At 35.9% G+C, this 23,300-nt stretch overlaps 5 protein-coding genes and 1 non-coding gene across 6 annotated transcripts; 3 read left to right on the forward strand and 3 right to left on the reverse strand.

Annotated features, from left to right (window-relative positions):
• Positions 1-303: 303 nt before the first annotated feature.
• On the reverse strand, positions 304-2,563 carry LOC145906664 (small ribosomal subunit protein eS27). Its single transcript, XM_082994112.1, has 4 exons — positions 2,517-2,563; positions 2,094-2,202; positions 1,914-2,024; positions 304-610 (listed from the first exon to the last, which is right to left on the reverse strand). The coding sequence occupies exons 1-4, from the start codon at positions 2,520-2,522 to the stop codon at positions 582-584; spliced, it is 255 nt and encodes an 84-aa protein (XP_082850238.1). The 5' UTR covers positions 2,523-2,563; the 3' UTR covers positions 304-581.
• A 243-nt stretch (positions 2,564-2,806) lies between these two features.
• On the forward strand, positions 2,807-5,608 carry LOC145906661 (nuclear cap-binding protein subunit 1-like). The gene has a single exon (XM_082994108.1). The coding sequence runs from the start codon at positions 2,987-2,989 to the stop codon at positions 5,387-5,389; it is 2,403 nt and encodes an 800-aa protein (XP_082850234.1). The 5' UTR covers positions 2,807-2,986; the 3' UTR covers positions 5,390-5,608.
• LOC145906663 (putative oligoribonuclease) lies at positions 5,591-7,685 on the forward strand. Its single transcript, XM_082994110.1, has 6 exons — positions 5,591-5,830; positions 6,152-6,235; positions 6,346-6,423; positions 6,484-6,564; positions 6,860-7,002; positions 7,143-7,685. Exons 1-6 carry the CDS (start codon positions 5,591-5,593, stop codon positions 7,279-7,281), a joined length of 765 nt encoding a protein of 254 aa, XP_082850236.1. The 3' UTR covers positions 7,282-7,685.
• Positions 7,686-7,749: 64 nt separating this feature from the next.
• Positions 7,750-14,629, reverse strand: LOC145906662 (RING finger and SPRY domain-containing protein 1-like). Its single transcript, XM_082994109.1, has 13 exons — positions 14,268-14,629; positions 13,758-13,896; positions 13,531-13,583; positions 13,297-13,409; positions 12,969-13,069; positions 12,142-12,326; positions 11,888-12,019; positions 11,668-11,783; positions 10,926-11,069; positions 10,140-10,354; positions 9,490-9,645; positions 9,034-9,138; positions 7,750-8,715 (listed from the first exon to the last, which is right to left on the reverse strand). The coding sequence occupies exons 1-13, from the start codon at positions 14,416-14,418 to the stop codon at positions 8,616-8,618; spliced, it is 1,710 nt and encodes a 569-aa protein (XP_082850235.1). The 5' UTR covers positions 14,419-14,629; the 3' UTR covers positions 7,750-8,615.
• Positions 8,919-8,989, forward strand: LOC145907510 (small nucleolar RNA SNORD61). Its single transcript, XR_014402895.1, has one exon. It is a non-coding gene; the product is annotated as a small nucleolar RNA SNORD61 (small nucleolar RNA).
• Positions 14,630-15,149: 520 nt separating the features above from the next.
• On the reverse strand, positions 15,150-22,874 carry LOC145905351 (prostaglandin G/H synthase 2-like). Its single transcript, XM_082992526.1, has 12 exons — positions 21,916-22,874; positions 21,667-21,780; positions 21,345-21,488; positions 20,570-20,713; positions 20,074-20,252; positions 19,005-19,243; positions 18,512-18,603; positions 18,055-18,341; positions 17,847-17,994; positions 16,453-16,602; positions 16,096-16,193; positions 15,150-15,751 (listed from the first exon to the last, which is right to left on the reverse strand). The coding sequence occupies exons 1-12, from the start codon at positions 21,983-21,985 to the stop codon at positions 15,488-15,490; spliced, it is 1,929 nt and encodes a 642-aa protein (XP_082848652.1). The 5' UTR covers positions 21,986-22,874; the 3' UTR covers positions 15,150-15,487.
• Positions 22,875-23,300: the final 426 nt, after the last annotated feature.

Genomic DNA, 23,300 nt, shown 5'->3' on the forward strand with positions numbered 1-23,300 from the left:
AAGCACTTTATCCCCTTTATTTGGCAGTGGATGTTTATTATTTTGTTTGTACCAAGGCAAAGATCTCAGCCCTGTGTAAACATTTATTTTATGCGACTTTTAGGAACCAGACCATTTGCAATACGATTATTTTAAATAGCTCAGTACTAAATCGCTTAATTCCGATCATGCAATTTTTTATGTAGGAAGCTAGAGCCCGTTGCACGACTCTGGCACATTCCCATAACGCGCCCTTACCTACACAAACTTGGCGCTTGTTAGGTATGGGTGAGTCTACAGATAGAGATATAATGCACTGAAACCTTTCATCCAATTTCAACCTTTATTTGCATTCCAGCAAAACAGCACATGTTTTTTTATCTACACCCGAATTAGAAAAAAACCACAAGGCAATAATAACTATCACAAAGCAGATCTACAGCTTGTCGGAAATGAGACGAGGGTGGTGATGTCAGTAGTTACGAGGTTGTGGCGTCTCATGGGTTGTCCCACATAGCTTTGTTATATTTACACAATGTAGATTAGATGTACTGTTGGGAGTGCTCAATCAAGGAAGAAGTTGAAAGTCTTATTTAGTGAGGTTAGTGCTGCTTTCTTCTGAAAGAGCAACCTGTCAACAAAATAATATATTAACCTTATTATATTGTCTAACAAAAAAAAAATTCCCAAAAGAATAAAAAAATGGAAGCTGGTGTGTAGCACAGTTTAACAATCATTGTTTTAGATTTAAACCATCGGTGTGGGTTTGGCAATGCTTTTTATACAAAAGAATACATTGTACATGGGCAATGCTTTTTATACAAAAGAATACATTGCACATGATTTAACCATGTGTAAAATGCCACAATCAACTTTGCACACTTGGTCAGTTGAAACTTTGTTTGGAGCTGTATTAATCTTACATGGCCAAACAATGCTCTAGTTTTGCCCAAGCTATTAATAAAAACACTCAAACTCAATGAATCTGAACAACAAATCACAATACTTTGTTCCTCTTTTTTTGGACCATGTTACGAAGCATTTCTTGCTAAGAGGAAATAACACCTATGTGTGAGTGAATGTCTTGCCAGGCATAACTTATGCCGCATAAGCATAGCGATAATAATCAGTATTCGATAAATAACGATAATAGTCAGTATCAGATCTTGGTAAGTAAAAACCATTCAGGGCTTTAATTTAGAAGATTTTTAACAACTTTAAAATAAATTTTCAAAACTATTTGAGCTGGAGATTTTGAAGTTTGCTAGGTTTTCTGGCATAATGCAGCTCCAAATATTCTTGAAATATATCTTAACAATGGGTTTATTTGTAAGTGTATACAAAGAAACAGCAGCACCTTGACCATTAAATGGTGTAAAACAAAGTTCTTTGTATTCAATGCAATGACAACATTTTTAAGTATGACAACTCATAACCACTTGGCAAAAAGGAGCAGTTTCCTTTTAATATGCGTGCAAATCCAAATAATATATGTACTCAATTTATATGTGCGAATATGTATGCAGGCTGACCAAGTCATTGTGTAACACCATGCTTTACATATAAATATATTTGGGTTTGTGCAAATATCTCTTTGTATATATAGCAACAACGAATTGTTGCAGAGAATATTGACATTCACGAAAAGCTAATAAGCTATTATAGGTGCCAAAATCATTGCAAAACACAAAATTCTAAAAAGGTTTAAACTCGAAAAACTTTGGCAACCCATTTAAACTATTTCAAATCTTTGATCACTTCAATGAAAGAAAAAAAAATCATAATGCAAGAAAACCTGAACATTGTGCAACAATTTCTGACATTTACTTTTATTTTGCAACTGATAAGATTGCCTGCAATGATTCCACTTCTATTTAACAAAAACGCATGGTGAAGAGCCAGACATGACAACCACTCTTTTCAAACAAACTAACCTTCTGTAAGCCTTGCCCTTCCTCCGGTTGGTTGGCACAGAACAGTAGAACATCCAACACACAAAACAACAGTTTGTGCGTGACTAAAGACGGTTGTGATCTTATAGCAACCTGGAAAATAATATTAAGGTAATCAAAACAAAAAACATAGCCTATTCATCATCAAAACTTATTTGTTACCTGGACACTTTACATCCATGAAGTAGGAGTTTGGTGATTGAACCAATCTCTTTTTCTTGTGTTTCCTTCGTTCCTCCTCAGGGGAGGGGTGCAACAAATCTTTTGCCAACTAAACACAAACATGATGCCTTTCACAAAATTCAGGAAAAAAGTTAAACGGATTGTTATCACATCAATCCTATGAAGCATTTTACAAAGCATAAAATTACGAACTATTTTTATTTGTACAAACTAACGCCTTTTGCTACAAGAGGTTTAAATAGCATTCAACACATTGTCAACTTAAACCTTCAAAAGCAGCTTATAAGTAGATTTTATGAAATACAAATCTACAACAAAATCATCCCGAATAAATTTAAAACAAATGCTGGCAATAAAATAACAGTAAAAATCATGGAACAAAAAGTTTAATAGAGAACTCACCGGCATGGCTTCACTCGTCAACAGCAAACTTGGAAAAGGCTGAGTAAGGCCACTTCGCAAAGAAATACATGCGCTGGGTGTCCCGGATGTTAAATTGCAATAATTTGATGTAATGTATGAATACATAAAAAAAACTTTTTGCCAATTTATTCTTAACGAAACTTAAACACTTAACTTTTTTTTTTCTTATAAAGTGGGTGTTTACAATGGCAACATAAGCCCCGTTTATGTATGGAATGAGTTAAATGCAGATTGCTGAGTCATAAATGTTGTGTGGCGGGCAAAACGCATTGTGTGAGAGCTGAGAGATCGTTTGCGTTTCATCACGAAATAAGTTCGGAAGTTAAAAAAGTTGTTCAACAAACGTAAAACAATTTAAAAAACTGTAACGTGACCGGCTGTCTTGTCAGTTTCCAATAAAATTCGTTTGATTGTCTTGGTTGGGGCAAGTCTTGACTAAATGCAAGAAAATGCCGCGACGACCACATCAAAAGGATAGCGATAATGATGAAACTTCTGCAAGTTTCACAAAGCGAAGAAAGACCTCAGAAACCACTGAGGAAATTGAAAAACGTCTGGAGTCGTTGATTTGTCGAGTAGGAGAGAAAAGTTCATCGTCTTTGGAAAGCAATCTTGAAGGACTTGCTGCTGTCTTGGAGGCAGATTTGCCAAACTTTAAGCCACAAATTCTGCAAATTTTATTGTGCTGTTCATACCAGTTGCCTGAAAAATGTTCCATTTACACAACGCTTGTTGGTTTGTTAAATGTTCGCAATTACAACTGTGGCGGAGAGTTTGTGGAAATGCTTCTGCTGAAGCTAAAAAGGCTCTTATCAATTAATGAGTTCAAAAGTGCACGTTTTTTGATTCAGTTCATTGGTGATTTGCTCAACTGCAATGTGATTGGCCCATCTTCCATTATGTCTTTGTTAGATGGCTTTGTTGATGTGACAAAACAAGAGGGTATTCCACAAAGTAGAAAGGACTGGTATGTGTATGTAGTCATGGCAACACTTCCTTGGTGTGGTGCCCTCCTCACTGAAAAAAAGGTTGATGAAATGGACACCTTGTTCACAAAAATACAAAGATACATAGGTACCCGACAAAAGCCACATCATGAGTTTTTGCGAGTGTGGGCAAGTGATGAGCCTCATCCACAGGAGGAGCATTTGGATTGTCTGTTTGCACAGGTCTGCAAGCTCCGGGAAGACAACTGGGTGGAAGACATCATCCCAAGACCTTACAAGGCATTTGAGCCAGTCCTTGAAAATGCTCTTCAGCACACTTTTCAAGAATTCATTATTCCGCCACACATAGAAGGCACTTCAACTTACCCTGTGCCAAAAGTGATCTTTTGCATTTTTGACTATACTGACTGCCCAGAAGGTCCTCTTTTACCTGGCAACCATGCTATTGAGAGGTGGTTGATTGAGGAAAGTATGAGAAACATAATTGATACTAACAAACTTGACAAAAAGGAATGTGCCACACGCTTACTAAATCTTCCCGGAAAGGAAAAAATACCATTGAATCACATGATAATTGAGTGTCTTCTGGGAGATATGTTTAGGCTGCCAGTTCCACCACTAACACAAATATTTTACACATCAATATTTATTGAGTTGTGTAAATTGCAACCTAGTATGATTCCTCAAGTCCTTGCTGTTGCTTGTGACATGCTTTTTGAACGATTAGATACTATGAACATCACTTGCATCGACCGTTTTGTCAATTGGTTCTCCCACCATCTGAGCAACTTTCAATTCAGATGGACTTGGGATGAGTGGGGAGAATGTTTGAATGAAGACCTAGCTGCCCCAAAGCCTAAATTTGTTCGTGAGGTTCTTGAGAAATGCATGCGCCTCTCATATCATGGCCGTGCTTGTGAGATTGTTCCACTAGATTTTGAAGCTCTTATGCCAAAAAACCCTCAGATATGTTTTAAATATGAAGTTTCTCTTGGTGGCAATGCTACTGAGGAAGATCACAAGCTAATCACATTGTCACAGAAGATCATAGCTGCCATTAAAAACAAAAGTCAGGAAGATGAGCTAATTGTAATGCTGGAAGAAATGTTTCCCCAGCAGCAAGGAGTTGAGCAAGTTTATGATCCAAAACGACTTGAGCTTTTTTTGCAATCACTTTTGTTCATGGCTCAAAAATCATTTAGCCATTCTTTTAGTGCTCTGTATAAATTTCATAAAGTTCTTAAGTGGTCTGCTAGTGGGGAAGAGGGAAAAGTGGATGTGTTGAGAATTACCAAAGATATTTGGAGGAACCACCCCCAGATGCTAATTGTGCTTGTAGATAAAATGCTCCGAATGGAGATTGTGGATTGCTCATCAGTTGCCAAGTGGCTCTTCTCCCCTGACATGGCTTCTGACTTTACCCGCATGTATGCTTGGGAAATCATGCACATGACAATTCGAAAGATGAACAAGCATGTGGCAAGGCTAGATGCAAGTCTTGCTGACATGCAGGAACGAGCAATTGTGGATGAAAAGAAAATGGATGATGATGATGAAACTGATATGAGGAGATCCTATTCTGTTTTTGCCCCCAATGAAGAAGACATTCAGAAAATGAAAGATCAAGTAGAAACGGCCTGTGCTGAACAAAAGAAGCTTTTTCTTATCATTTTCCAGAGGTTTATAATGATATTATCTGATCACCTTACAAGGTCTGCTAGCCTGCATAAGAGTTACAACACTACTTGGTACAAAAACACCATCCAAAGGTTGAAGGAAGTCTTTCTACTGCACAAGGACATGGTAAAAAAATACATGTCGACCATGGAAAACTTACTCTTTACTGTTGACCTGGATCCTCATATTTTAACTGTTTTTAAACAGTTTGCCAGCATTGCTAAATAAAAACACTTGTTGTCTATGGATTTCCAAATTTATTTGGTATTCAAATATTGTACAAAGTTTATCATTGAAATTGAACTCATTTCGTGTATATTTAGTTTTGTTTGGACTGCATTGCATGTATTGCTGTTAGTCACTGAATTGTCATTTCATTTTGCCTTTAGTTCAAATGTCAATAAGTGATTAAATGTTGTTTGACTTTAAATGAAACTTACATTTGCAGTTGTAGGTTTGCTTATTTCTAGGACAACCTGTGTGATCTGTATCAACAATAAAATTAATTTGTTATACAGCATTTTCTCTGACATGTTAAAAAGTTGTATGGTTTTTGTGGGAAGTAGACTCCATTCACAATTCTCCAAAAACTGCCGGATACCTGAGAGAAACGTGAATATTATGACTTGTCTTGATTCCTCAACAAACATAGTATGGGTTGATTTAGAGGTAAAGAATTTTACAAGTTGGTTTCTTTCTGCCCTCCATAGGTCCATAAACCATCGATATAGTGCCAAAGAGGGGAAGGCTGGAAAAGCATCTGATTTAATTTATGATAAATTTTGTAGGAGGTTTATGATATTTTAAAAACAAATCATATTTGTAAAATAAGTAAATGATAGCACAGCTAAAAAATGTGTGGAAATGAGGATCTTGTTTCAATTATTTTTCTTATTTTCGGACTTAAATATCACCTTCGATTAGTATCAATCAATAAACAAGACACGCTTTTGTTAATTTTGTGGCATAAAACTTTTTACTGTTATTTAGATGACGGGCTTGGACATTGAAAATGATCACATACTTGAAATGGCATGTCTAATAACTGATGCAGATTTAAACATAATAGCAGAGGTTGGTAGCAATAGACTGTATGAAAAACTACTTGGAAATGTTGTTAAATAGAGAAGAGGGCATGTGTTTAACAAACACTTTTATATTTTTTTCCTTGTACGTTGCAATAGAGTCGAGACTTGGTCATTCATCAGTCAAGATCTGTAATGGAAAACATGAATGACTGGTGTAAAGAGCAACATGGAAAGGTAATTGCCCAATTGGTTGTCAAAATCCTCAAACTTGATAAAATGTACTAATGGTTTCAGACCGGGTTAACTAATGCTGTTCTGCAAAGCAAGACTTCAATTGGTGATGCAGAAAAGGAAATGCTTGAATTTGTTCAAAAGGTATATGGCCGAGGTCAGCTACCTTCAGAATGCAAAGAGTCTGTAACAATCTTTATGTGTTGAAGTAACCCATACTTAGAGCAACAAAACCTAAATTGACAGGGACTAATTTAGACTTTCGAATCACAAGAAACAAAATAATTGGTATATGCTATACATTTTCAGTAAACTTGCAAAACTTTTTGAAACAGCCTTGGTTTTGATTTTTTCATGTACAAAGTTAGATATATTGGTTGAACATTCTCCAGGAAGTACTCTACCACTTTTGATATTTTTCTTCGGTTATTGTTTGTAGTATTGTCCAGTTGCAAACACCAATCCCTTGGCAGGAAACTCAATCCATGTTGACAAAATGTTTCTTAAAAAGTACATGCCCAGTTTTGTGAACCACCTGCATTACAGAATTATTGATGTTAGCACAATTAAAGAACTAAGCAAGTAAGCAGAACAGTAGCCCACAAATAATTTTGACATTTTTCATGTAAGATTTGTAAACAGAATAAACTCTGCAAGTTTGGCTAAAATGTTCTTGTATGAGGTTTAATTGATCAAATGTTATTTAAAGTATTTTTTTCCAGGCGATGGTTTCCACAAGTACTGCCACCATTAAAATGTGGAAATCATAGAGCCATGAGTGATATTCATGAAAGTATCAAGGAATTGATGTTTTACCGAAAAACTATTTTTAAATCCCCAGAAACCATCAGCAAAATATAAAAAAAAATTGCAAAGCCTTTAATGCGTTATACATTTGTATGAACAAAAAGTCTCAACAGTACAACTTTTTTTAGCAGCATCGCAATTTCGACTTTTATACTCGTATTATTACTCTCCTATCTGTTTGTAGTGCTACAAATTGGCATATCAAGTTCATGCTACTATCATATTGTCAAATTCACTGTGCAAAGGTATTTAAGGCTCAATATTATGTTGGTTATTATTGTATATTTGTCAGGAAACTTGCTTGAACCTTCTAAATTATATTAAAGACCCACTAAGCTGCCTGGTCGTATCACCTCTATTTCACTGGTGCCAGTTGCAAACCACATTGTGTTTTTACATACTCATTTATTGCTGCAATTTCAGTCCTACTAATGTCAACAAACTGCCGTTACCTGATAAATCTTTTCAATATTCTGTGCCTCATTTATTTTTGCATACAACCACTAAACTTCAGTAGTTTGCTGTATTGTGCGTACCGTATGAAAAAGCAGAAAGTGCATGATCTTCACATAATACTGAAATTCATTATGCAAATGAAACGGAGGGAAAAGTATGAATTTAAACTGAGGTTATGTAACTGCACCAGTCGGAAACATGCAACTGTTGTTACAAACACTCAACAGTGGATGTTTGAAAAGAAAAACAAAACACTCCCAACTTATTTATAACAAAAGTGCTGAATTGCCTGAACAGGATTTGCAATCCTGGTGGAATTTGATATTTTTTCAAATTTACTACAAAACAACTTGCTCTTCACCTCAAAGATTTGACCAAACCAATTGCCCCTAAAAATGCCAAAAATCAACAAAGCTTGGTCTGCACAAGCTTACAAAATGACAGTGACAACCTTAGCATTGAACTTCAAGTTCCAAACACAATAAGTTCAACATGAAAGGGTGTGATGAAAAAAATAAAAAATCCTCAAAAAGGCCCAGCCATTTAACTATAGGTGATACTAATGAGTTTTGCAACCAAAGCAGATATTGGTCATGCAAATTGCGTTGTAATATCAGTGGCAGTTTGCAAACAGGAAACATTCAACTTATCAAGCTTTTAAACTGCCACATTTACCAAAAACATACCTTTAATGTGCAAAATTATCTATGTAGGTTTTTAAGTTATTCCAGGGCAATTTCTTTCGAAGGAAAACTGGCCATAATCAGCAGTGCAATTATGCTACAACATGATGAAAGTGAATAAAAATACAACAGTATGACAAAAGAACACAAAAAACTACAGAAGAACAATCTCTCCACCAGGCTTTCTTCTTGTTTCGCAGCCTTGCTTGTATCCACAACCTCTTGTAAACAGTGAGATTGTGTATTTGATCAACTTGCTCCATCAACTTCAACAGATGTTCTTTCTTCTATGGGTGACCGACACAGTGGACAACTGTCAAGAATTTCAGCACAGTTGCTACAAATTCCCCTGAAGACCAAACCAATAAATGATTTAATATATTTTTAAAAAATCATACTTCACACAACACCAGGTTTCATGATTTTAGATTTCAGATAAATTTCCAAGTTAATTTATATGTTTCCACTTTTGACCATACTTCAAAGAATTGGGCACCACAAACGCTAGTTGTTTTTTAGATAGAAAATGTGCCAGCTACATTTAATCATGGGGCAATGATGATCTGTTTTGTCGGAAAAACATGAAGAGAATTATGCAATATCCTCTAAGAAGTTCTGAGCTCCAAGCACTTGGTCAGTGTTGAACAAAATACAACAAATCATTTACCCGTGGCCGCAGGGTTGCAAAATTATGTCAGCTTGAAGGTCACAACACAAATCACAGGAGTTTTCTTTCACACTAGACTGTCGGATCATTTGCAACTTTTTGTGCCTGCAACAAACCAAGAACTGTTACAATGGGCAAGTGCTTTACTTATTCAATGACAAGTTTTTTACCAACTAATAATTATGAAAAAAAGAAACTACAACTTATTACAGGAAAAGGTTGATTGCAGAAAGTGATCAATTATTAGACAAGGAAATTATTGATAAAACTTTCTTCTGTAACAAAGTATCCTGTGAAATCCCCTCATTAGTAAATATATTTTTGTAACAGGCTATCAAATTATCAACATTTGCATCTTGCAAGTAAACCCACCCTTGTTGATTACAAACCCCACAAATAAACTTTTTTTTAATATTGTGAAGAGTTAAACACGATACAAGTAAAAACATGACTTGCTTTGGTAATACAAGTTTTTCCTCATCTGTAAGCGTGGCATGGTCATTGAAATTAGAAAAACTTCGTTCAGAAGGGGGGTATTTGAAAGGACGGGCACCAAAGTTGAACTCGCACTGCTGATGAGACATGAAGCTGGCAGCAGCAAAGAACCCACTCCTAAAAAAAAGATCAAACATTACAACTAATTCCCAATCATTATTCTCATTGTTATTCACAGTCTCATATGCCAAGACTGACTGATTTTAGCCTGAAAAAGGAAATACGCGTTTCTTTGATTGGGTTATTCACAATGTACACAAATATAGTGGTATTTTCAGAAGACATGTATATTCTGTATTATTCGAACATCTTTGTTGTGGCAAATTGTCGGTGCTGTAATAGTTTATTAAACAAAACTTTAGACTAGGATATTGCCAAAAATGCTGTATGGTACAGACAATCATCATTGCCATTTGCAACAGGGAGAACATGACAAAAAAATATTCATTTCATGGAATGGGTTGTGCAACATTCTGATCAACCGCCGATAGGATGCATTTCTCCAAAATAACCTGAGCAAGTCATTTTCAGATATTATGTCCAAAAATTTTCAGACAAAAAGTTCATTCAATGACAGACAACTGACACAGAAAAGTCCAGGTTCAACCTACTTTGCACAATTAAAAAGAGCTTTTTCTGGTGGCAAAGCATCGCCATTGAGGTAGAATATAACTTCAGAATTTTCCATATCAAGGAGCAACCCAAGGGTGTCCCCCTCCTTCCACGCCGGGTGCCGATGCCGATGACTCTGAGCTTGATACCAGTACAACTGTCTGCAGCCATCATATGCACAACTAAACTCATCATCCCCAATTCCATATCCATCCTTAAGTAACAACTTTATTTAGTTTGTACGCAGAAAATTGTGTGTGCCAAGGGATTAGTAAGTGATATTCTAAAATATGTTACATTGGATATTAAAATTGATCACAACAATGGGCATAATTTATAACATTTTGTTTTGCAAATATTTAATAAACATAAAGATGGCCAACAATTGTAACCAAATTCACCAATAAACCAATCACGAATTTGAACTTTTTTTTAACCATGGATGGGCAAACAGTTTGACTCACAGACCAGAAATGAACAAACATTTGTTAGGTAGGCCAATATGTACAAGTACAAGCGAACAAAGAATGTTCAAAACATAATAATATTTCAAAATTGCATCCATAAGCAAAAAATTTATATTTACAAAAACTTCACAAAACTGCAGAATGAACAGTTTTGTTTTGTGTCACTAACTCATTCAAACCCCCAAGCAGGCCAATTAAAGGATCCAACGGACCAAAATTGGCCCGTGGACCAGAGATTAACCATGTCTGTAAACCAATCCAGTTGTAGCAGTTACACTTATTCAAAAAAAACATGTCTAAAGCATGAGGAATACTTACATGGTTAAAAAACTTGCTTCGCTTGGTTGCCCAACCAATCTGCATCACGCCAGGTGTTATGATTGTAACCTCATAATACCAAACACCTGAATCAACTGAAAAGGTGCAACGAACAGATTCAAATGAGGCTGCGTCTGAGCGTGCCTGAACAAAATATGTTGTTTATCGATTGTGATAAAACCTATATATAAAACAGTTTGTTTATTCTGTACAAAACATTTGAAAAAATGCAGTTAAAATCAAAATATGTAATATGTAGGTATTTATATAAACGTTTCAACAAATTATGACGTGAGTTGTGCACAAAGTACTACAAACCTATTACTTGATCTTAACACAAAAAAGTGGCAGTTCGACACTTGTTATTGCAACAACGTCCAGCTGAGTTTATTAAATTGGCAAAATTTATTATATAACAGTTCCCATAACTGACAAGCTACAAAAACACACAGATTCATTTAATATTCAAACCAAATAGTGACTGGGACAAACAACACTTACCAAGAGGAACGTTAATTACATAGATATTGATCAGATGTCTAACAAAATGTTACAAAAATTCAGCTATTTGTAACGCATTTACTTTTTGATATGTTATTGCCCATAGTTCTCTATACCATAAACATGCTTAACCAATGTTGTTCCATTTGACATTATGTAAATATTTGTCACATAATAATGGGTAAATTAGTAGATTTATTTATAAATATAAAAATTTATAATCCCAATTGAAGAAACTTACTTCCAAACCATCAGGTGATATTTTAAGATATTCACTGACATCATTGCAGTTTAACATGGCATTTATGTTGTCCAGAGACACTTTTTCATATGTGAAAACTCGACCAGGAACCACAACTGCACAAATAAACAACATGGTGACAAAAATACTATATTCAATTCTTAAAACTATATTGACAACAATAATATTTCTGTCTGAAATACAAACTTGACAAACTTACAGATGTTGTCAAGGAGCCATTGAGCAGAGAATCCAACTTGTCTTTTCTTGAAATCATTAGAGTGACACCATTTTTCAAGAATAGTCAGCTTTTCCACAAAGTTTGTCTTTGAAATTTTTTGCTTGTTTTCACCTGTGAAATATAATTACAATCCTTATTTGCTGGAAACACAGGTTACCAAATTGTACAACAAAAGAATTGGTATCAAAAACAGTTATTACATTTTTGAAACAACTGCAAAGAAACAAACTTACCAGTTTGCGCAAATTTTTCTAGTGCTATGAGGGAGTAAAGTATATCAACAACAGGAACTTGCGTCCCATTAATTGTTTTACTGAGACCGCCAACAAAATATTCCAACACATTCTCAGTCAGCATTGCAAGACTCAGCGGTCCTGCAAGGCTTTCTGCAAGGTGGCCAAGAACTGCACAAATATTTCTGCAAAAAAAACAATAAAATGCTTTGGAAAAAAAATTATGTTATTTCAAAATATACTGGTCGGGACACCATTGTTTCTGCCTGTACCTAGTGCCTGTCACATTTATTTTACATCAGACACTTAACACAGCCGGAATTAATTCAGTTTATGTTTATATAAACTGAAAAACATATCTTTTTAAAATAATTAAATTTAGAAACCTAGGTATGGTAAATGACATATTACAATACAACAACTTTTCATTCAGTTATAAACACAATAACAAAGGAAGACATGGTGTTATTGTCATCACATGATGAAAGTTGATTCTTAGGTTACACCCAAATGTGACATTCAACACTGTGCATTTGGGTTCTAGACCCAGCACAACAACACAGCCAAACTAATAGTGCCCATGACAATCATATTACAGTTAATTAACAAAACACAAAATTCTAGACAAATTGTACCATACTTTAATAAACTGTTTGAGCATTAAATATTTTCTTCACCAAAAACATGTACAGGCAATGCAACGAAAACTTTGTCTTAAATAAATTTATTGCCATAGCACAACAAGAAATGTATCAAATTAATTATTAAATCAAAGCACAAAATTGGTAATTGCTGAACACTAGCTTTGCACAAAGATGTAATGGTACCTGTGTCTGGCAGACTTGTTTTGACTTTTGCTTTGAAAAATATCCTCTTCCACTTTGGACTGCGACAAGCTCAGACTTGAAATAAATTTCATGACAGCTTGCTGCACAGAAATGCATAATTTAATTTCTAACGATTATAGCAGAAATGCCCGACTGTGTTTGCAACTGTTAAATTTATTTTTTGTCAAACAACATTTGCTAAATATATGCAAAAACTTTGCAACTGCAACTTTCCAACATTTGCTAACATGTACACATAAACATGAGAACATAAGGTTGATTTACTTTTAACTGGGGTATTTAGATATTTCAGGAAATCTATCTATACCTTTGTAGGTAAAGGGCAATGATCAATAAATAAAGTGATAGCTGAAGGGCCAAGAACATCCTCAAGTGGAATAGCTCTCACAAGTGAAGATAGAACCATGTTCCATCCAGTTTCTAGGCAAATTAAACAATTTACAACAGTGTGTTTTTTAAGTTTTTTTATGTACATATGAAACTTTTAACTTTACTAGGTAATGGGTAATGCGTGTTTTTCCAAACAGCAACACAAACTCACCTCCATTTGCCCAACATCTAAACATTCTCATTCGAAGAATTAAAGTTGTATCACTAAACAGAAAATATTAAAGACAAATGTCCAACCCAAACAGATGTTAACCACCATTTAAATTTAGAAACACTAACATGTCAAAGTTTTGAACCGTATGGGCCAGCCTCTTTATTCTCAGAATTATGAATTAAATGTTTATAAAACTATTATTTTACTGAATACAATTTTCTTACTTTTCTGCCGACTTCTGTAGTATGTGAAGAGTTTCGAGTACATGTTTATCCAACTCATCTTCAGTAAGTTTGCAAAATGACCAAGTAGGCTGATCACCATTCTGATTTCGAGAATTGCGTTGCCTTGGCCTCCACCAACCTAGAGAACAAATGGCACACATGTGTTACACAGGGATTCCTAAATTGGGGTCCAAAACGACTGCATAGGGGTTTAAGACAATATGGCAGAAAAATCAAACTGATTTATGGTAAATAATAAGCTAAGTGTTATATAAAATTTCTGCAGTGACTCCTAAGCTTTTCGCAATCTTAAATGGATGTTGCGCTATTTTAATTGTTGTCTTATTCTGCATGTTTATGCTTCTAATCAAACCTAATTATTCATGTTTACAAGAACAATTATGAAGTTTCCATGTATGAAACATGTTTTTTTTAACCTGTGTTTTTGCTTTTACAACTATTTTACACAAATTAAACTAAATTTTAAGGCTTTTATTGTTAGGTATATACCTGTTGATTGAGTAGAAGTATTTGCTGTGGCTCCAGAGTTTGTGTTGTTATTCATTATCAAAACATAAGGCATGTCATCTTGGTCTTCGGGTGTTCTATGGTCTGATATGTTCTGAACACTTCTCTTCGGCTTTTTGTAACAATTTCCCATAACGCTTTTTTGTAACAATTCCCCCGTTATATACCAAATAGGCTATCTACTTTTAGTATAAGTTATCATTTAATAAATTCAAGCTGAAAATGTCGTCAACAACAAAGTATTAACTGTCTGATGATATTATAGTAAACAGGCAGTACATGAACTTCAAGGAACTTACAGTTGAAGACAAGGAACACACAACATGCATCCCATACAATCACTAACCACCTCCGACAAGACTTCAACTTCATTGAACAAAAGGCGAAATGAACCCATTATCATGACGTAAGGGTCGGTATCTCGGTAATCAATCAACCATATCTTTCGCATATTGCATTAAATTGTGTTCATTTTATGTCACTTCTTGAAGTAAAAAGGTTCAAGAAATGTAAAAAAATGTAAAAACTCCTAATTTGGGATTAAATCTCAATGTCCGAAACTAAATATTCCCCTTCAGCATCAAGTTGGGATTCAAGTTAAATTGAAATAAGCGGTCTTCTGTTTTTTTTCACTTAGATTAGAATTAGTTCATGGAAAATTGAAGTTTGGATGTTTTACGTCGTTATTAAAGATATTGAAGTTGCAGTTGGTACCATATCGACAATAAGTGTGTTTTGTTATGCTTCTTGAATTAAGCTTTGCTAAAACAGTCAGCACTTTTCTCCATAATTTCAAAACAAAATAGACTGCTGCCAACACTATAATTTACCTACCCACATTTTTGCATTTAAATGCGTTGAAAAGCCGGTTCAAAAATATGTCTTTAATAAAAGTCAAGTATCAAGAAGGCAATAATTACTTTACCCTTCAAGCGGAGCCAGGAAAAAATACCAAATTAGTTGTGACGAAAACTGACACCAATAAATTTTAACAAAATAAAATTGAGAAATGAATAATTTATAAAGAAAATTTTTCCAAACCTGTGAAAATGCAATAAATATTATAACGAGCAAAATTTTAAAAAATACTAACAAGAAATTTCAAACAATGCACATACAAAAATCAAACAAAAACAAAGGCAAAGAACTAACTGCATTTGTAAAAGGTAGGTAAAACAATAAAGTGTAGTCAAAATACAAGATCATAATTCATTTTTTGTAGGTTTTGGTGCATCTCCTGTGGATTTTGAATCCTGTTTGGCGGACTGTGGCATCGCATCTCTTGCATACTCCTTCCCGCCACCTAGCGATTGAACCTCTTTGCCGCTTACCGCCTTCATCATTTCGTCAGCCATGTTACTCTCGTTTTGTGGTTTGTCTTTTGTTTCAGACTGATCTTGTTCTTCATCATCAGGTACACGAAATGAAACTTTGGGACAGCCTTTAACATTTAAGCAAACCAGCTTCTGCAATGAAAAATAAATAGTTTTAAGACATTTTGGTAATTTCTTGGTTTAGACAAACAAAGACATAATTTAACAACTACTACTATCCATTTAGTAGTGAACCCACATACATATTTAATCAATATCCGCATGCTATACCGGACGAGTCGATCGTTTAGCTGCAAAACATCCACGTTTGTTAAACAATGTTCGTTGCAAATTAGAGGACGTCGCAAAATTAACAATCTGTAATTAAACGAACCTCGCGCTAAACAGAAAAATATGCATTTCGGAACCTTTGCTACATTATATAAAGTACTGTAACGCAAGTATGCCTGGCAATTTTACACAAAATTTTGACTTACTTGTAAGCTTGCTGTTTTGATGATATTGAATCCCCTCTCGCCTCCGAATGTACTTGGTTTCCACCACCCTGGCGACGCGATCGGATTCCCGTACAATCCTGAAGTAAAAACGGAAAAAACACGTACATTTTTCCATGAGTTATTTTTTAAATTAAAACAAAGCGTAAATATTCGCACATACGAAGTTACCTTCTCAGTGAATATTAAATATGTTTACTGAAAAGTAAATTATTCCAACAGATAGGAACACCTTATTTGGGTGAAAACAATCATATTGCAATTCTCTTATAAATATGTATGTGTGTTACATGCAAACTTCGTTTATTATGAATCGTTTTTTATAAAAGATGTTGTTACCCTTAAGTGAATATGGAGCTCCAGTCTCTGCCATTGTTTCACCAAACATGGCATGATTTTTCCTTTTTTGTAAATAAACCCCAACGGCAAATTCTAGAGCATCGATGTCACCGTACATTTCTTCCAATTCCTTTGAAATTTCTTTTTCACCTGCAAGGAAAGTGATGCCGATAAACCATTGTTTTGTGGTGAGGTTTAGTTGTCAGTTTATTGATTGCATACAAAACGACCACATGAGTTTACAATGCTGCCGATTCCCTGTTTGTTGCAATGTGCGCGAGCGCTGTTTTGTGCTGTTCAAGGATATATTCGATTTTGTGCGCCAAGCAACAGCACACGTCGCCACACACCGCTACGATAATGTACGGGAACTTTGTGGAAGATACTGGAATGTCGGGCACAATAATGAATTGCGCAAATAACGATAAAAAAAAGTTGATGTTCAGCAAAGCGTAAGGGGGCATTTCTTCTTATAACTACTAGTACTTTTTTCATTTGCTGTCAATTCTTCTACGTTTATTTTGACCAGAAATTTGATTCTAATAAACTGGTTTGTAGCTATAAATATTCAAGTAGCGCAAACACTGCGTGTGCCCAAAGGCGCTCCTATGTAAACGGTCCTATAAGAGTGGAATACGTGGCATTCAATTTAGTGTGAAACATTTAAAGAGAAACGGCATACTACTGTTTCTATTCTGGTTTCATTTGACCTTCCAACACCAAACACGTCAATAACAGCCGAAAAAAGATTTGTTCAGACAAACAATTGATCACTAAGGGCGTTTATCCAAAGGTGAATTGTTTCCAGTTCAAAACATTATCGCCCATTTCGCTTGGGTTCGCAAAGTCAACACAAAATACGTCAAGCAAAGAATTTGTTTCAAAACACACCCGGTGTTGCGAACGTCATCCAGACCCGACAAATTTCTAGGCGTCGAAACATTGTCGAAACGCAAAGTTATCCCTCTGCACCTGTTCATTATATGATAACGGGACAGTGTGTACACACATTTAGCTATGTACGTATGACAAATGGTTTCCGCAAAACTGATTTTAAAACTTATTAATTAGCCTTCAAAACGTTACATAATAATTTAGCATCCAAACAACACCATACGATATCCATTCGAAACACTCGCCCCCAAAAAATATATGACCCTGCCTGTCGCTAAAATCACTTTTTTGCGGCAAAGGCATTCGTGTCGTATTAATGTGTGCAGAGATGTTGTTTATAATGTCACAAAAACTGCGACAAGTTTGCAGAATAGAATTTCTTCAAATTTTCTATGTGCTTTATACGCGCATTATTCAGTTTCATCATCATTTATTCAGTCAAATGGGTATTGTGCTATTTTTGTCATAAAATATGAACAAGCACGCTTATAGGAACATACCTGTTAACTCTGCAAAACTCTTGACACGTGACATGCCAAACTTGATTCTGTACTGATTAAACGACTGAATTCGAAGCTTTCTTCCATTTTTAATGTTTTGAATGAGAACTGCAATCGTGTCTCTACCTTGGTTTTTGCCGCCTTGCACCTTAACAACAACTTTGCAGTTCAGACAACAGAGACACACATAGCAAATTTTAAAACTTACCAATCCAGCAGTTTGTTTCGCAAAGTTACTCATTAAAGTTTCCATCCCTTTTTCAACAAACACGGAGTGATTATAGAATAAACTTCTGACACCAATATCCTCGCCATCAATACGAAAGTAGTCAGGTACCAGCGAATGCCATTTGTAGAGTAAGTGAAACTCGGTGTGTACTTGGTTGTGATAGGAAAATACCATGCCGTGAAGAAGGTCAGGTTCAAAGAGAAGTTTGAAGTTAAAACCGCTCATGTGCTGTACATATTCTTCGACTACGATTTTAATGGTTTCGCCTGCATGGAGTTGGTAACATAGATGGGTGTTATTTTATGCTGTTACGTCTATTACGTTTCTACCTATGGTTTCAAAGTTAATTGCGATAAACAGGACTAAAACTGCGCAACTGTTTACATTCACGTCTATTCACCCATAGCAACCATGGACCGTCACACAGTTTGGTTACCTGTTAAAATAAGTCGAGCGGTTTGAAACATTCTCTCATCATCCCAGGTTGGATGCATTTCCATTAATTCATCACAAATCCGGTTATGTTCCCTGTAAACAGTGAATAGTTAAGAGAATAGAAATCAGTTTTACACAGCTGATTGCTGTTTAACGCAAAACAGAAAAAATCGGCCACAAAATCATGACAATCTCAAGAACATATGTTTTCCATAAACCGACCAATCGACGGAAAGTTGTTGCAAAGCACGCAGCAAGTCTTTTTTACTATAATTAGGTCAGGAAACCGAAATCTGAGCTTCGTACAACTAACAAGTGGTTAAAAGGCGCTCTGAAGGACCTGGACACAAGACCAAAATATATTTGTTCGCTGCATGAATGCTTTGAACCTGGTGGTAAAATTTGTGGTATTTTCCAAAGCGTCACATTTTGTGGCCATCAGTTAATTTTACCCCATAGAAGAACCCTGAGCAAACGACAAAACAGCTGCTTACCTCAAAAACAGAGTTGAGAATATCAGAAAGGTTGGAGACACCAAAAATCCTGAATGTCCAAAAGCAAACCGATATTCTGGGGAAACTTTTTCGGATCCAAACATTGAAACATTTGCATCCTTCATTAGAGGGGGGAACATCTCACCCCTGATGATACTGTATTTCATTTTTCCATCTTTCAGTAATCTTAACTCACGCTGTCGTTCATCGGTATCCCCGTATATATGGCTGAGATCGATCTGAAATAAAAACACATGAACAAATTTTTATCGTTTTGTCTGTTACAATTTCGCCAAAAATAGCACCTATTATGGTGGGTATTTATAATGTTATATAACTGTGCTGGCATACTTTGACATTATATAACTGTGCTGGCATAGAAACTTTTTCGACTTAGTTTGATCCTTACATAAACGTGATATTTTTTTTTTTTTTAACCGAACTGGAAAACGCTGTTGACGCAGTTCGTGGTCTTAGCAAGTGCTGGTTGTGAAAGTTTAGGAGATGGGAGCGCATTGCACTCAGGTCACGATCACTTCGGGCCAGACAACTTTACACGAACCCACGCAGCATGGGCGCAAAATTCGGTTGTGTTTCATAATTCAACAGCCACAACACCACAAATTATGTACTATTTTGGCAAGAAAGCCTTTAAAGGGCGAATTAATACGTAAATTTTCTTGAACTGAATTAAACCAGTAGACAGTTAACCGCACTGTTTCGACCTATCATGATACCTGCAGGTCCCATCAGTGATATTTCGAAACAGTCCGCAGCTCACTGACCCTTTGGTCATTACTTGTACATTAATCTAACCATTGCACTGAGGCTTTCGTTTGACCAGATTTGTGTTAAAAACGTTTGTAAGTTGAAAATGAGGGAAGCAAAATGTTTTTTTGGGGATGGCTATTGTTCTTAACCAAAAGAATTGTACAAAAGTTAATTGAAGTTGACAACATATGGGTGAATGAAATGGTCACAGATTTGAAAATAGGGTGAAAACGTTAAGAAGCATTGATTTGGATCAAGGCAGACGATAATAAATAAGTGTTCTAAAATCCGCAATTACCCCATGTTCCCCCGTCTGATGGGGAACCCCCTCTGGGCTCTTGGTCTTGAAGAACTGGTGAGTGAAATGTTGAGCGAACAAAGGAAAGATGACGCTTGTATGTTCTGGACATGGGATGAACTTCCGCCTCACAAACAGCTTTCTGGCCATCGTTTGAGCGTCCGGTAATACTTTCGGGCCTATGAACGAGGTTTTACAATGTTTAAATCGTATTCAAAACAAGTTATTACGTAACAATGAAAATGTTTTGTCCTTTTTGTTAATTTTGTTTTAGAACGGAAGATGTTTGTGAAAGGGAAACATGTTTTCCTAAAATAAAAACGTTTTGACACAAGGTTTTTGATATTTTGAAATTGAAGTTAATATTTAGGCACAATTAAAAAGGTGGGGTTTCTGTATTGCTACACAATTAAGAGCAATATAAATGAAAAAAATTAACGTTGCCACCCCAACCAACCAAACAACAAATGTATTGTGAATGATGTTATTTATCTACCTTTAACCCCCATAGGTGTGGGGCAGTTTTCTGGAATAGGTGGTAACGTCCTCGCATAGACACTTTTGTTAGTGTATGTGTTCCATGTAGGGTAACTGTCCGTTCCTATGTAGGGAGATGGCTCAGCAATGGGGCCAATTTTTACTGCAAAAGTTCGAGTAGTAAATCACTTTTAGGTACAAGAAGTGCAAAGTTTACGAATCCTAACAGTGTGCAAAATACGGCTATGAGGAAATAGGGTTCAGTCACTGCCCCGGCAGTTATGTGATGTGGTTTCCTTTCGTCTACAGCGTAATACGATAGTTTGCATCGAAGCTTGCGTGTTCTTGTCAGACAAGTTTTAGCCCGTATAAATGGTCAGTACTACTATATTTGTGCTAAGCGGAGGACAATTACAGGTTATGATTACGTGTCATAGGCAGTTCATATAATTGTAATTGATTATACCAGAAATTCGTTTATAATTTTACGCATCACAAAACACTTTTTTACAAAACAACAAGTTACCGATGAGGCCGTTGGGGTACAAAGAGATTAATTTTTACGCGAATCTATAGCTCCACTCCCGAAAATAGATTCGCATTGTAACGAATCAATCAATTAGGCGTATACATATATATAGTTTATAATGTCCAGATCAACAATGTTCATCTGGTAACCTGATTTTAAATTATTTTCTTTTGGCATTTTGCCAGTTTGTATGAAAATAAATACCGATTGTGGTTTTATTAGTTGCCTTTAAATTTATCATCCATATTGTTACGCATGTACTTACAGATTAAAACAGTTTTCATCAGAAACCTTCGCACCGGCATGAGGCTGTTTATAATGTCCCATAACCATTGATAATGGGTTAATAAGTAGGAAATGGATTCCTTGGAGGGCTTCAGGGATCTCTTTATCCGCGTCGAGATGAAGGCTGCATAAACGTTTTTCAAAAATTCTTGTGATTTAGGAAAGGGAAACAAGTGTCTTTTTTTGTGAATAACATTTGTTATTTTTTTACCCTTTTACAACGCTTGTAAATAGTTGCATGCACTCAATCATCTTGGTCTAAATATCATTGCTACATAAATTGAACCAACACCATCACTCACGGGTCTGGCACTGATCGCCGTAATAACCTGTCCCGGTACAATCGCATTCATAGTTGTTTCCCGAGGACAAACAAACTCCCACATTTTGACAGGGAAACGAACAGCATGGATCGTCTGTGGAAAAGAATGTTGTTTTGCAACTTTTGTCAAGACACGTTTGAAAAACATGATGCAACTAGTTTTGACGACGTGACACACGCACATGTTTTCATTAGTTTGTACACGATTGAATGTATCACCAATACTTACAACTATCTGCCAATGACTTGGAAACTAGAGCAGCGGAAATCACAACAATAAGTGTAGCATGAATCAGCATTGTTAGGTGGTCATAAACACTCTGCAGCGCTATAAATTCTTTAAACTAAATGAAAAAACTGAAAACAAAATGAACTGGAACTTGGGCCAAAGCCGAATACGTGTAGTTCAGCATCAGGAACAATGTCATTAAACCGGTTTAACCATAATAAATGTCACACCTAATGTGCATACATCAATCGGTTTATACATTGCACGTTATTTCACCGTGAGTATCAACCAGTCTCCGTCGGTCAGGCCATATCTTATAAAAATAGAAACAGAGGAAGTCACAAAAAAACGCACGTGCCCGCCTACTGTCATTCCACCAATACATATTGTAAATACGAAGCCCTCGAGGCATTCACTGCAGTTGTTTATCATGCCAACCGATAGTTGATTAATGAAACAAACCCCACTTCAGTGGGTTTCACTTCCTGCATAAACTTTTACTTCTGATCTAATTCAACTTACTTAGAGGGAACATTTATATCCAGCAACTGCTGCTATGGGTCTGTCAAAATAATACATACTACATTTCATGTTTCGAGCTGCTGTTTAAACAAGGACAATATCCTGTGTGCTTGCTTGTTGCCGGTGGTGCGTCCGTTCTGTTCAACCAATACATTAAATGTCAACAGTGCCCAGTGATACTGTTTTGTTTGTGCCAATTGGTTGAGACAGGACATTGCTAATGCCTAAAACCTCATTTCTGAAGATTATAATCCCCGAACCGCTTTGCCCGGTAAAACGTGTGGCCAGTCAACCCTAAATTGACAGAAAAAGGGTATAATAAAACCTTTGATTTGTTTGCTATTCTTTATAACTGTACCCGATTTCCGAGTATAGCTGCCGTTTTACATTGTGATCTGCGAGTTTATCACAAATTTTACTACCACCTGCACTACTTAGCAAACGGCAACCGAGCAACGTTCGCTTGTTGTTTTCCGTTTTTATCGTACCTCTGTTTGCGTTTAGGCCCTTTTTTCTACGTCGTCACGGTCCACTAAACGTTGCTGTATTACGTTAATACGACGCGTTTCACGTTTTCGTGTCGTCACTGAAATACTTCAGGCTTGAGAAGCACAACATTTTATCACCGCCTTTCAACAAAGTTGCCTTACAAACTTTCAATAAAACTTTTTTATGCTATGAATGAATCCAAAAACAACAACACATAGGATATGTTATAAATTGGTAACTGTTTTCCTAATATGAGAGCAGTATACGTTACCTATGTGCAGGTCTATATGAGTCCATTGTTAAGTAGGAAGCTGGGAAACCTGAGTACCAAAGCAGCAAGTCGTCATTTGCTCTATTCAGTTATATTGACGAAC

This window comes from Ascidia mentula, chromosome 6 (genome assembly GCF_947561715.1).
Source record: "Ascidia mentula chromosome 6, kaAscMent1.1, whole genome shotgun sequence".
Taxonomy (NCBI): domain Eukaryota; kingdom Metazoa; phylum Chordata; class Ascidiacea; order Phlebobranchia; family Ascidiidae; genus Ascidia; species Ascidia mentula.

Coding starts and splice junctions, on each gene's coding strand:
- LOC145906661 (XM_082994108.1), top strand. CDS start 2,987: ATGCCGCGACGACCACATCAAAAGGATAGCGATAATGATGAAACTTCT.
- LOC145906663 (XM_082994110.1), top strand. CDS start 5,591: ATGAAACTTACATTTGCAGTTGTAGGTTTGCTTATTTCTAGGACAACC. Junction 5,831..6,151: donor TAGTATGGGTTGATTTAGAG/GTAAAGAATTTT, acceptor ACTGTTATTTAG/ATGACGGGCTTGGACATTGA. Junction 6,236..6,345: donor ATTTAAACATAATAGCAGAG/GTTGGTAGCAAT, acceptor ACGTTGCAATAG/AGTCGAGACTTGGTCATTCA.
- LOC145906662 (XM_082994109.1), bottom strand. CDS start 14,418: ATGGGAAATTGTTACAAAAAGCCGAAGAGAAGTGTTCAGAACATATCA. Junction 13,897..14,267: donor TACTTCTACTCAATCAACAG/GTATATACCTAA, acceptor TTTGTTCTCTAG/GTTGGTGGAGGCCAAGGCAA. Junction 13,584..13,757: donor CTACAGAAGTCGGCAGAAAA/GTAAGAAAATTG, acceptor TTTTCTGTTTAG/TGATACAACTTTAATTCTTC.
- LOC145905351 (XM_082992526.1), bottom strand. CDS start 21,985: ATGCTGATTCATGCTACACTTATTGTTGTGATTTCCGCTGCTCTAGTT. Junction 21,489..21,666: donor CGGCGATCAGTGCCAGACCC/GTGAGTGATGGT, acceptor ACGTTTATGCAG/CCTTCATCTCGACGCGGATA. Junction 17,995..18,054: donor CGAAACAAACTGCTGGATTG/GTAAGTTTTAAA, acceptor GTTGTTGTTAAG/GTGCAAGGCGGCAAAAACCA.
- LOC145906664 (XM_082994112.1), bottom strand. Junction 2,025..2,093: donor CATGGATGTAAAGTGTCCAG/GTAACAAATAAG, acceptor ATTATTTTCCAG/GTTGCTATAAGATCACAACC. Junction 611..1,913: donor AAGGGCAAGGCTTACAGAAG/GTTAGTTTGTTT, acceptor TTTTGTTGACAG/GTTGCTCTTTCAGAAGAAAG.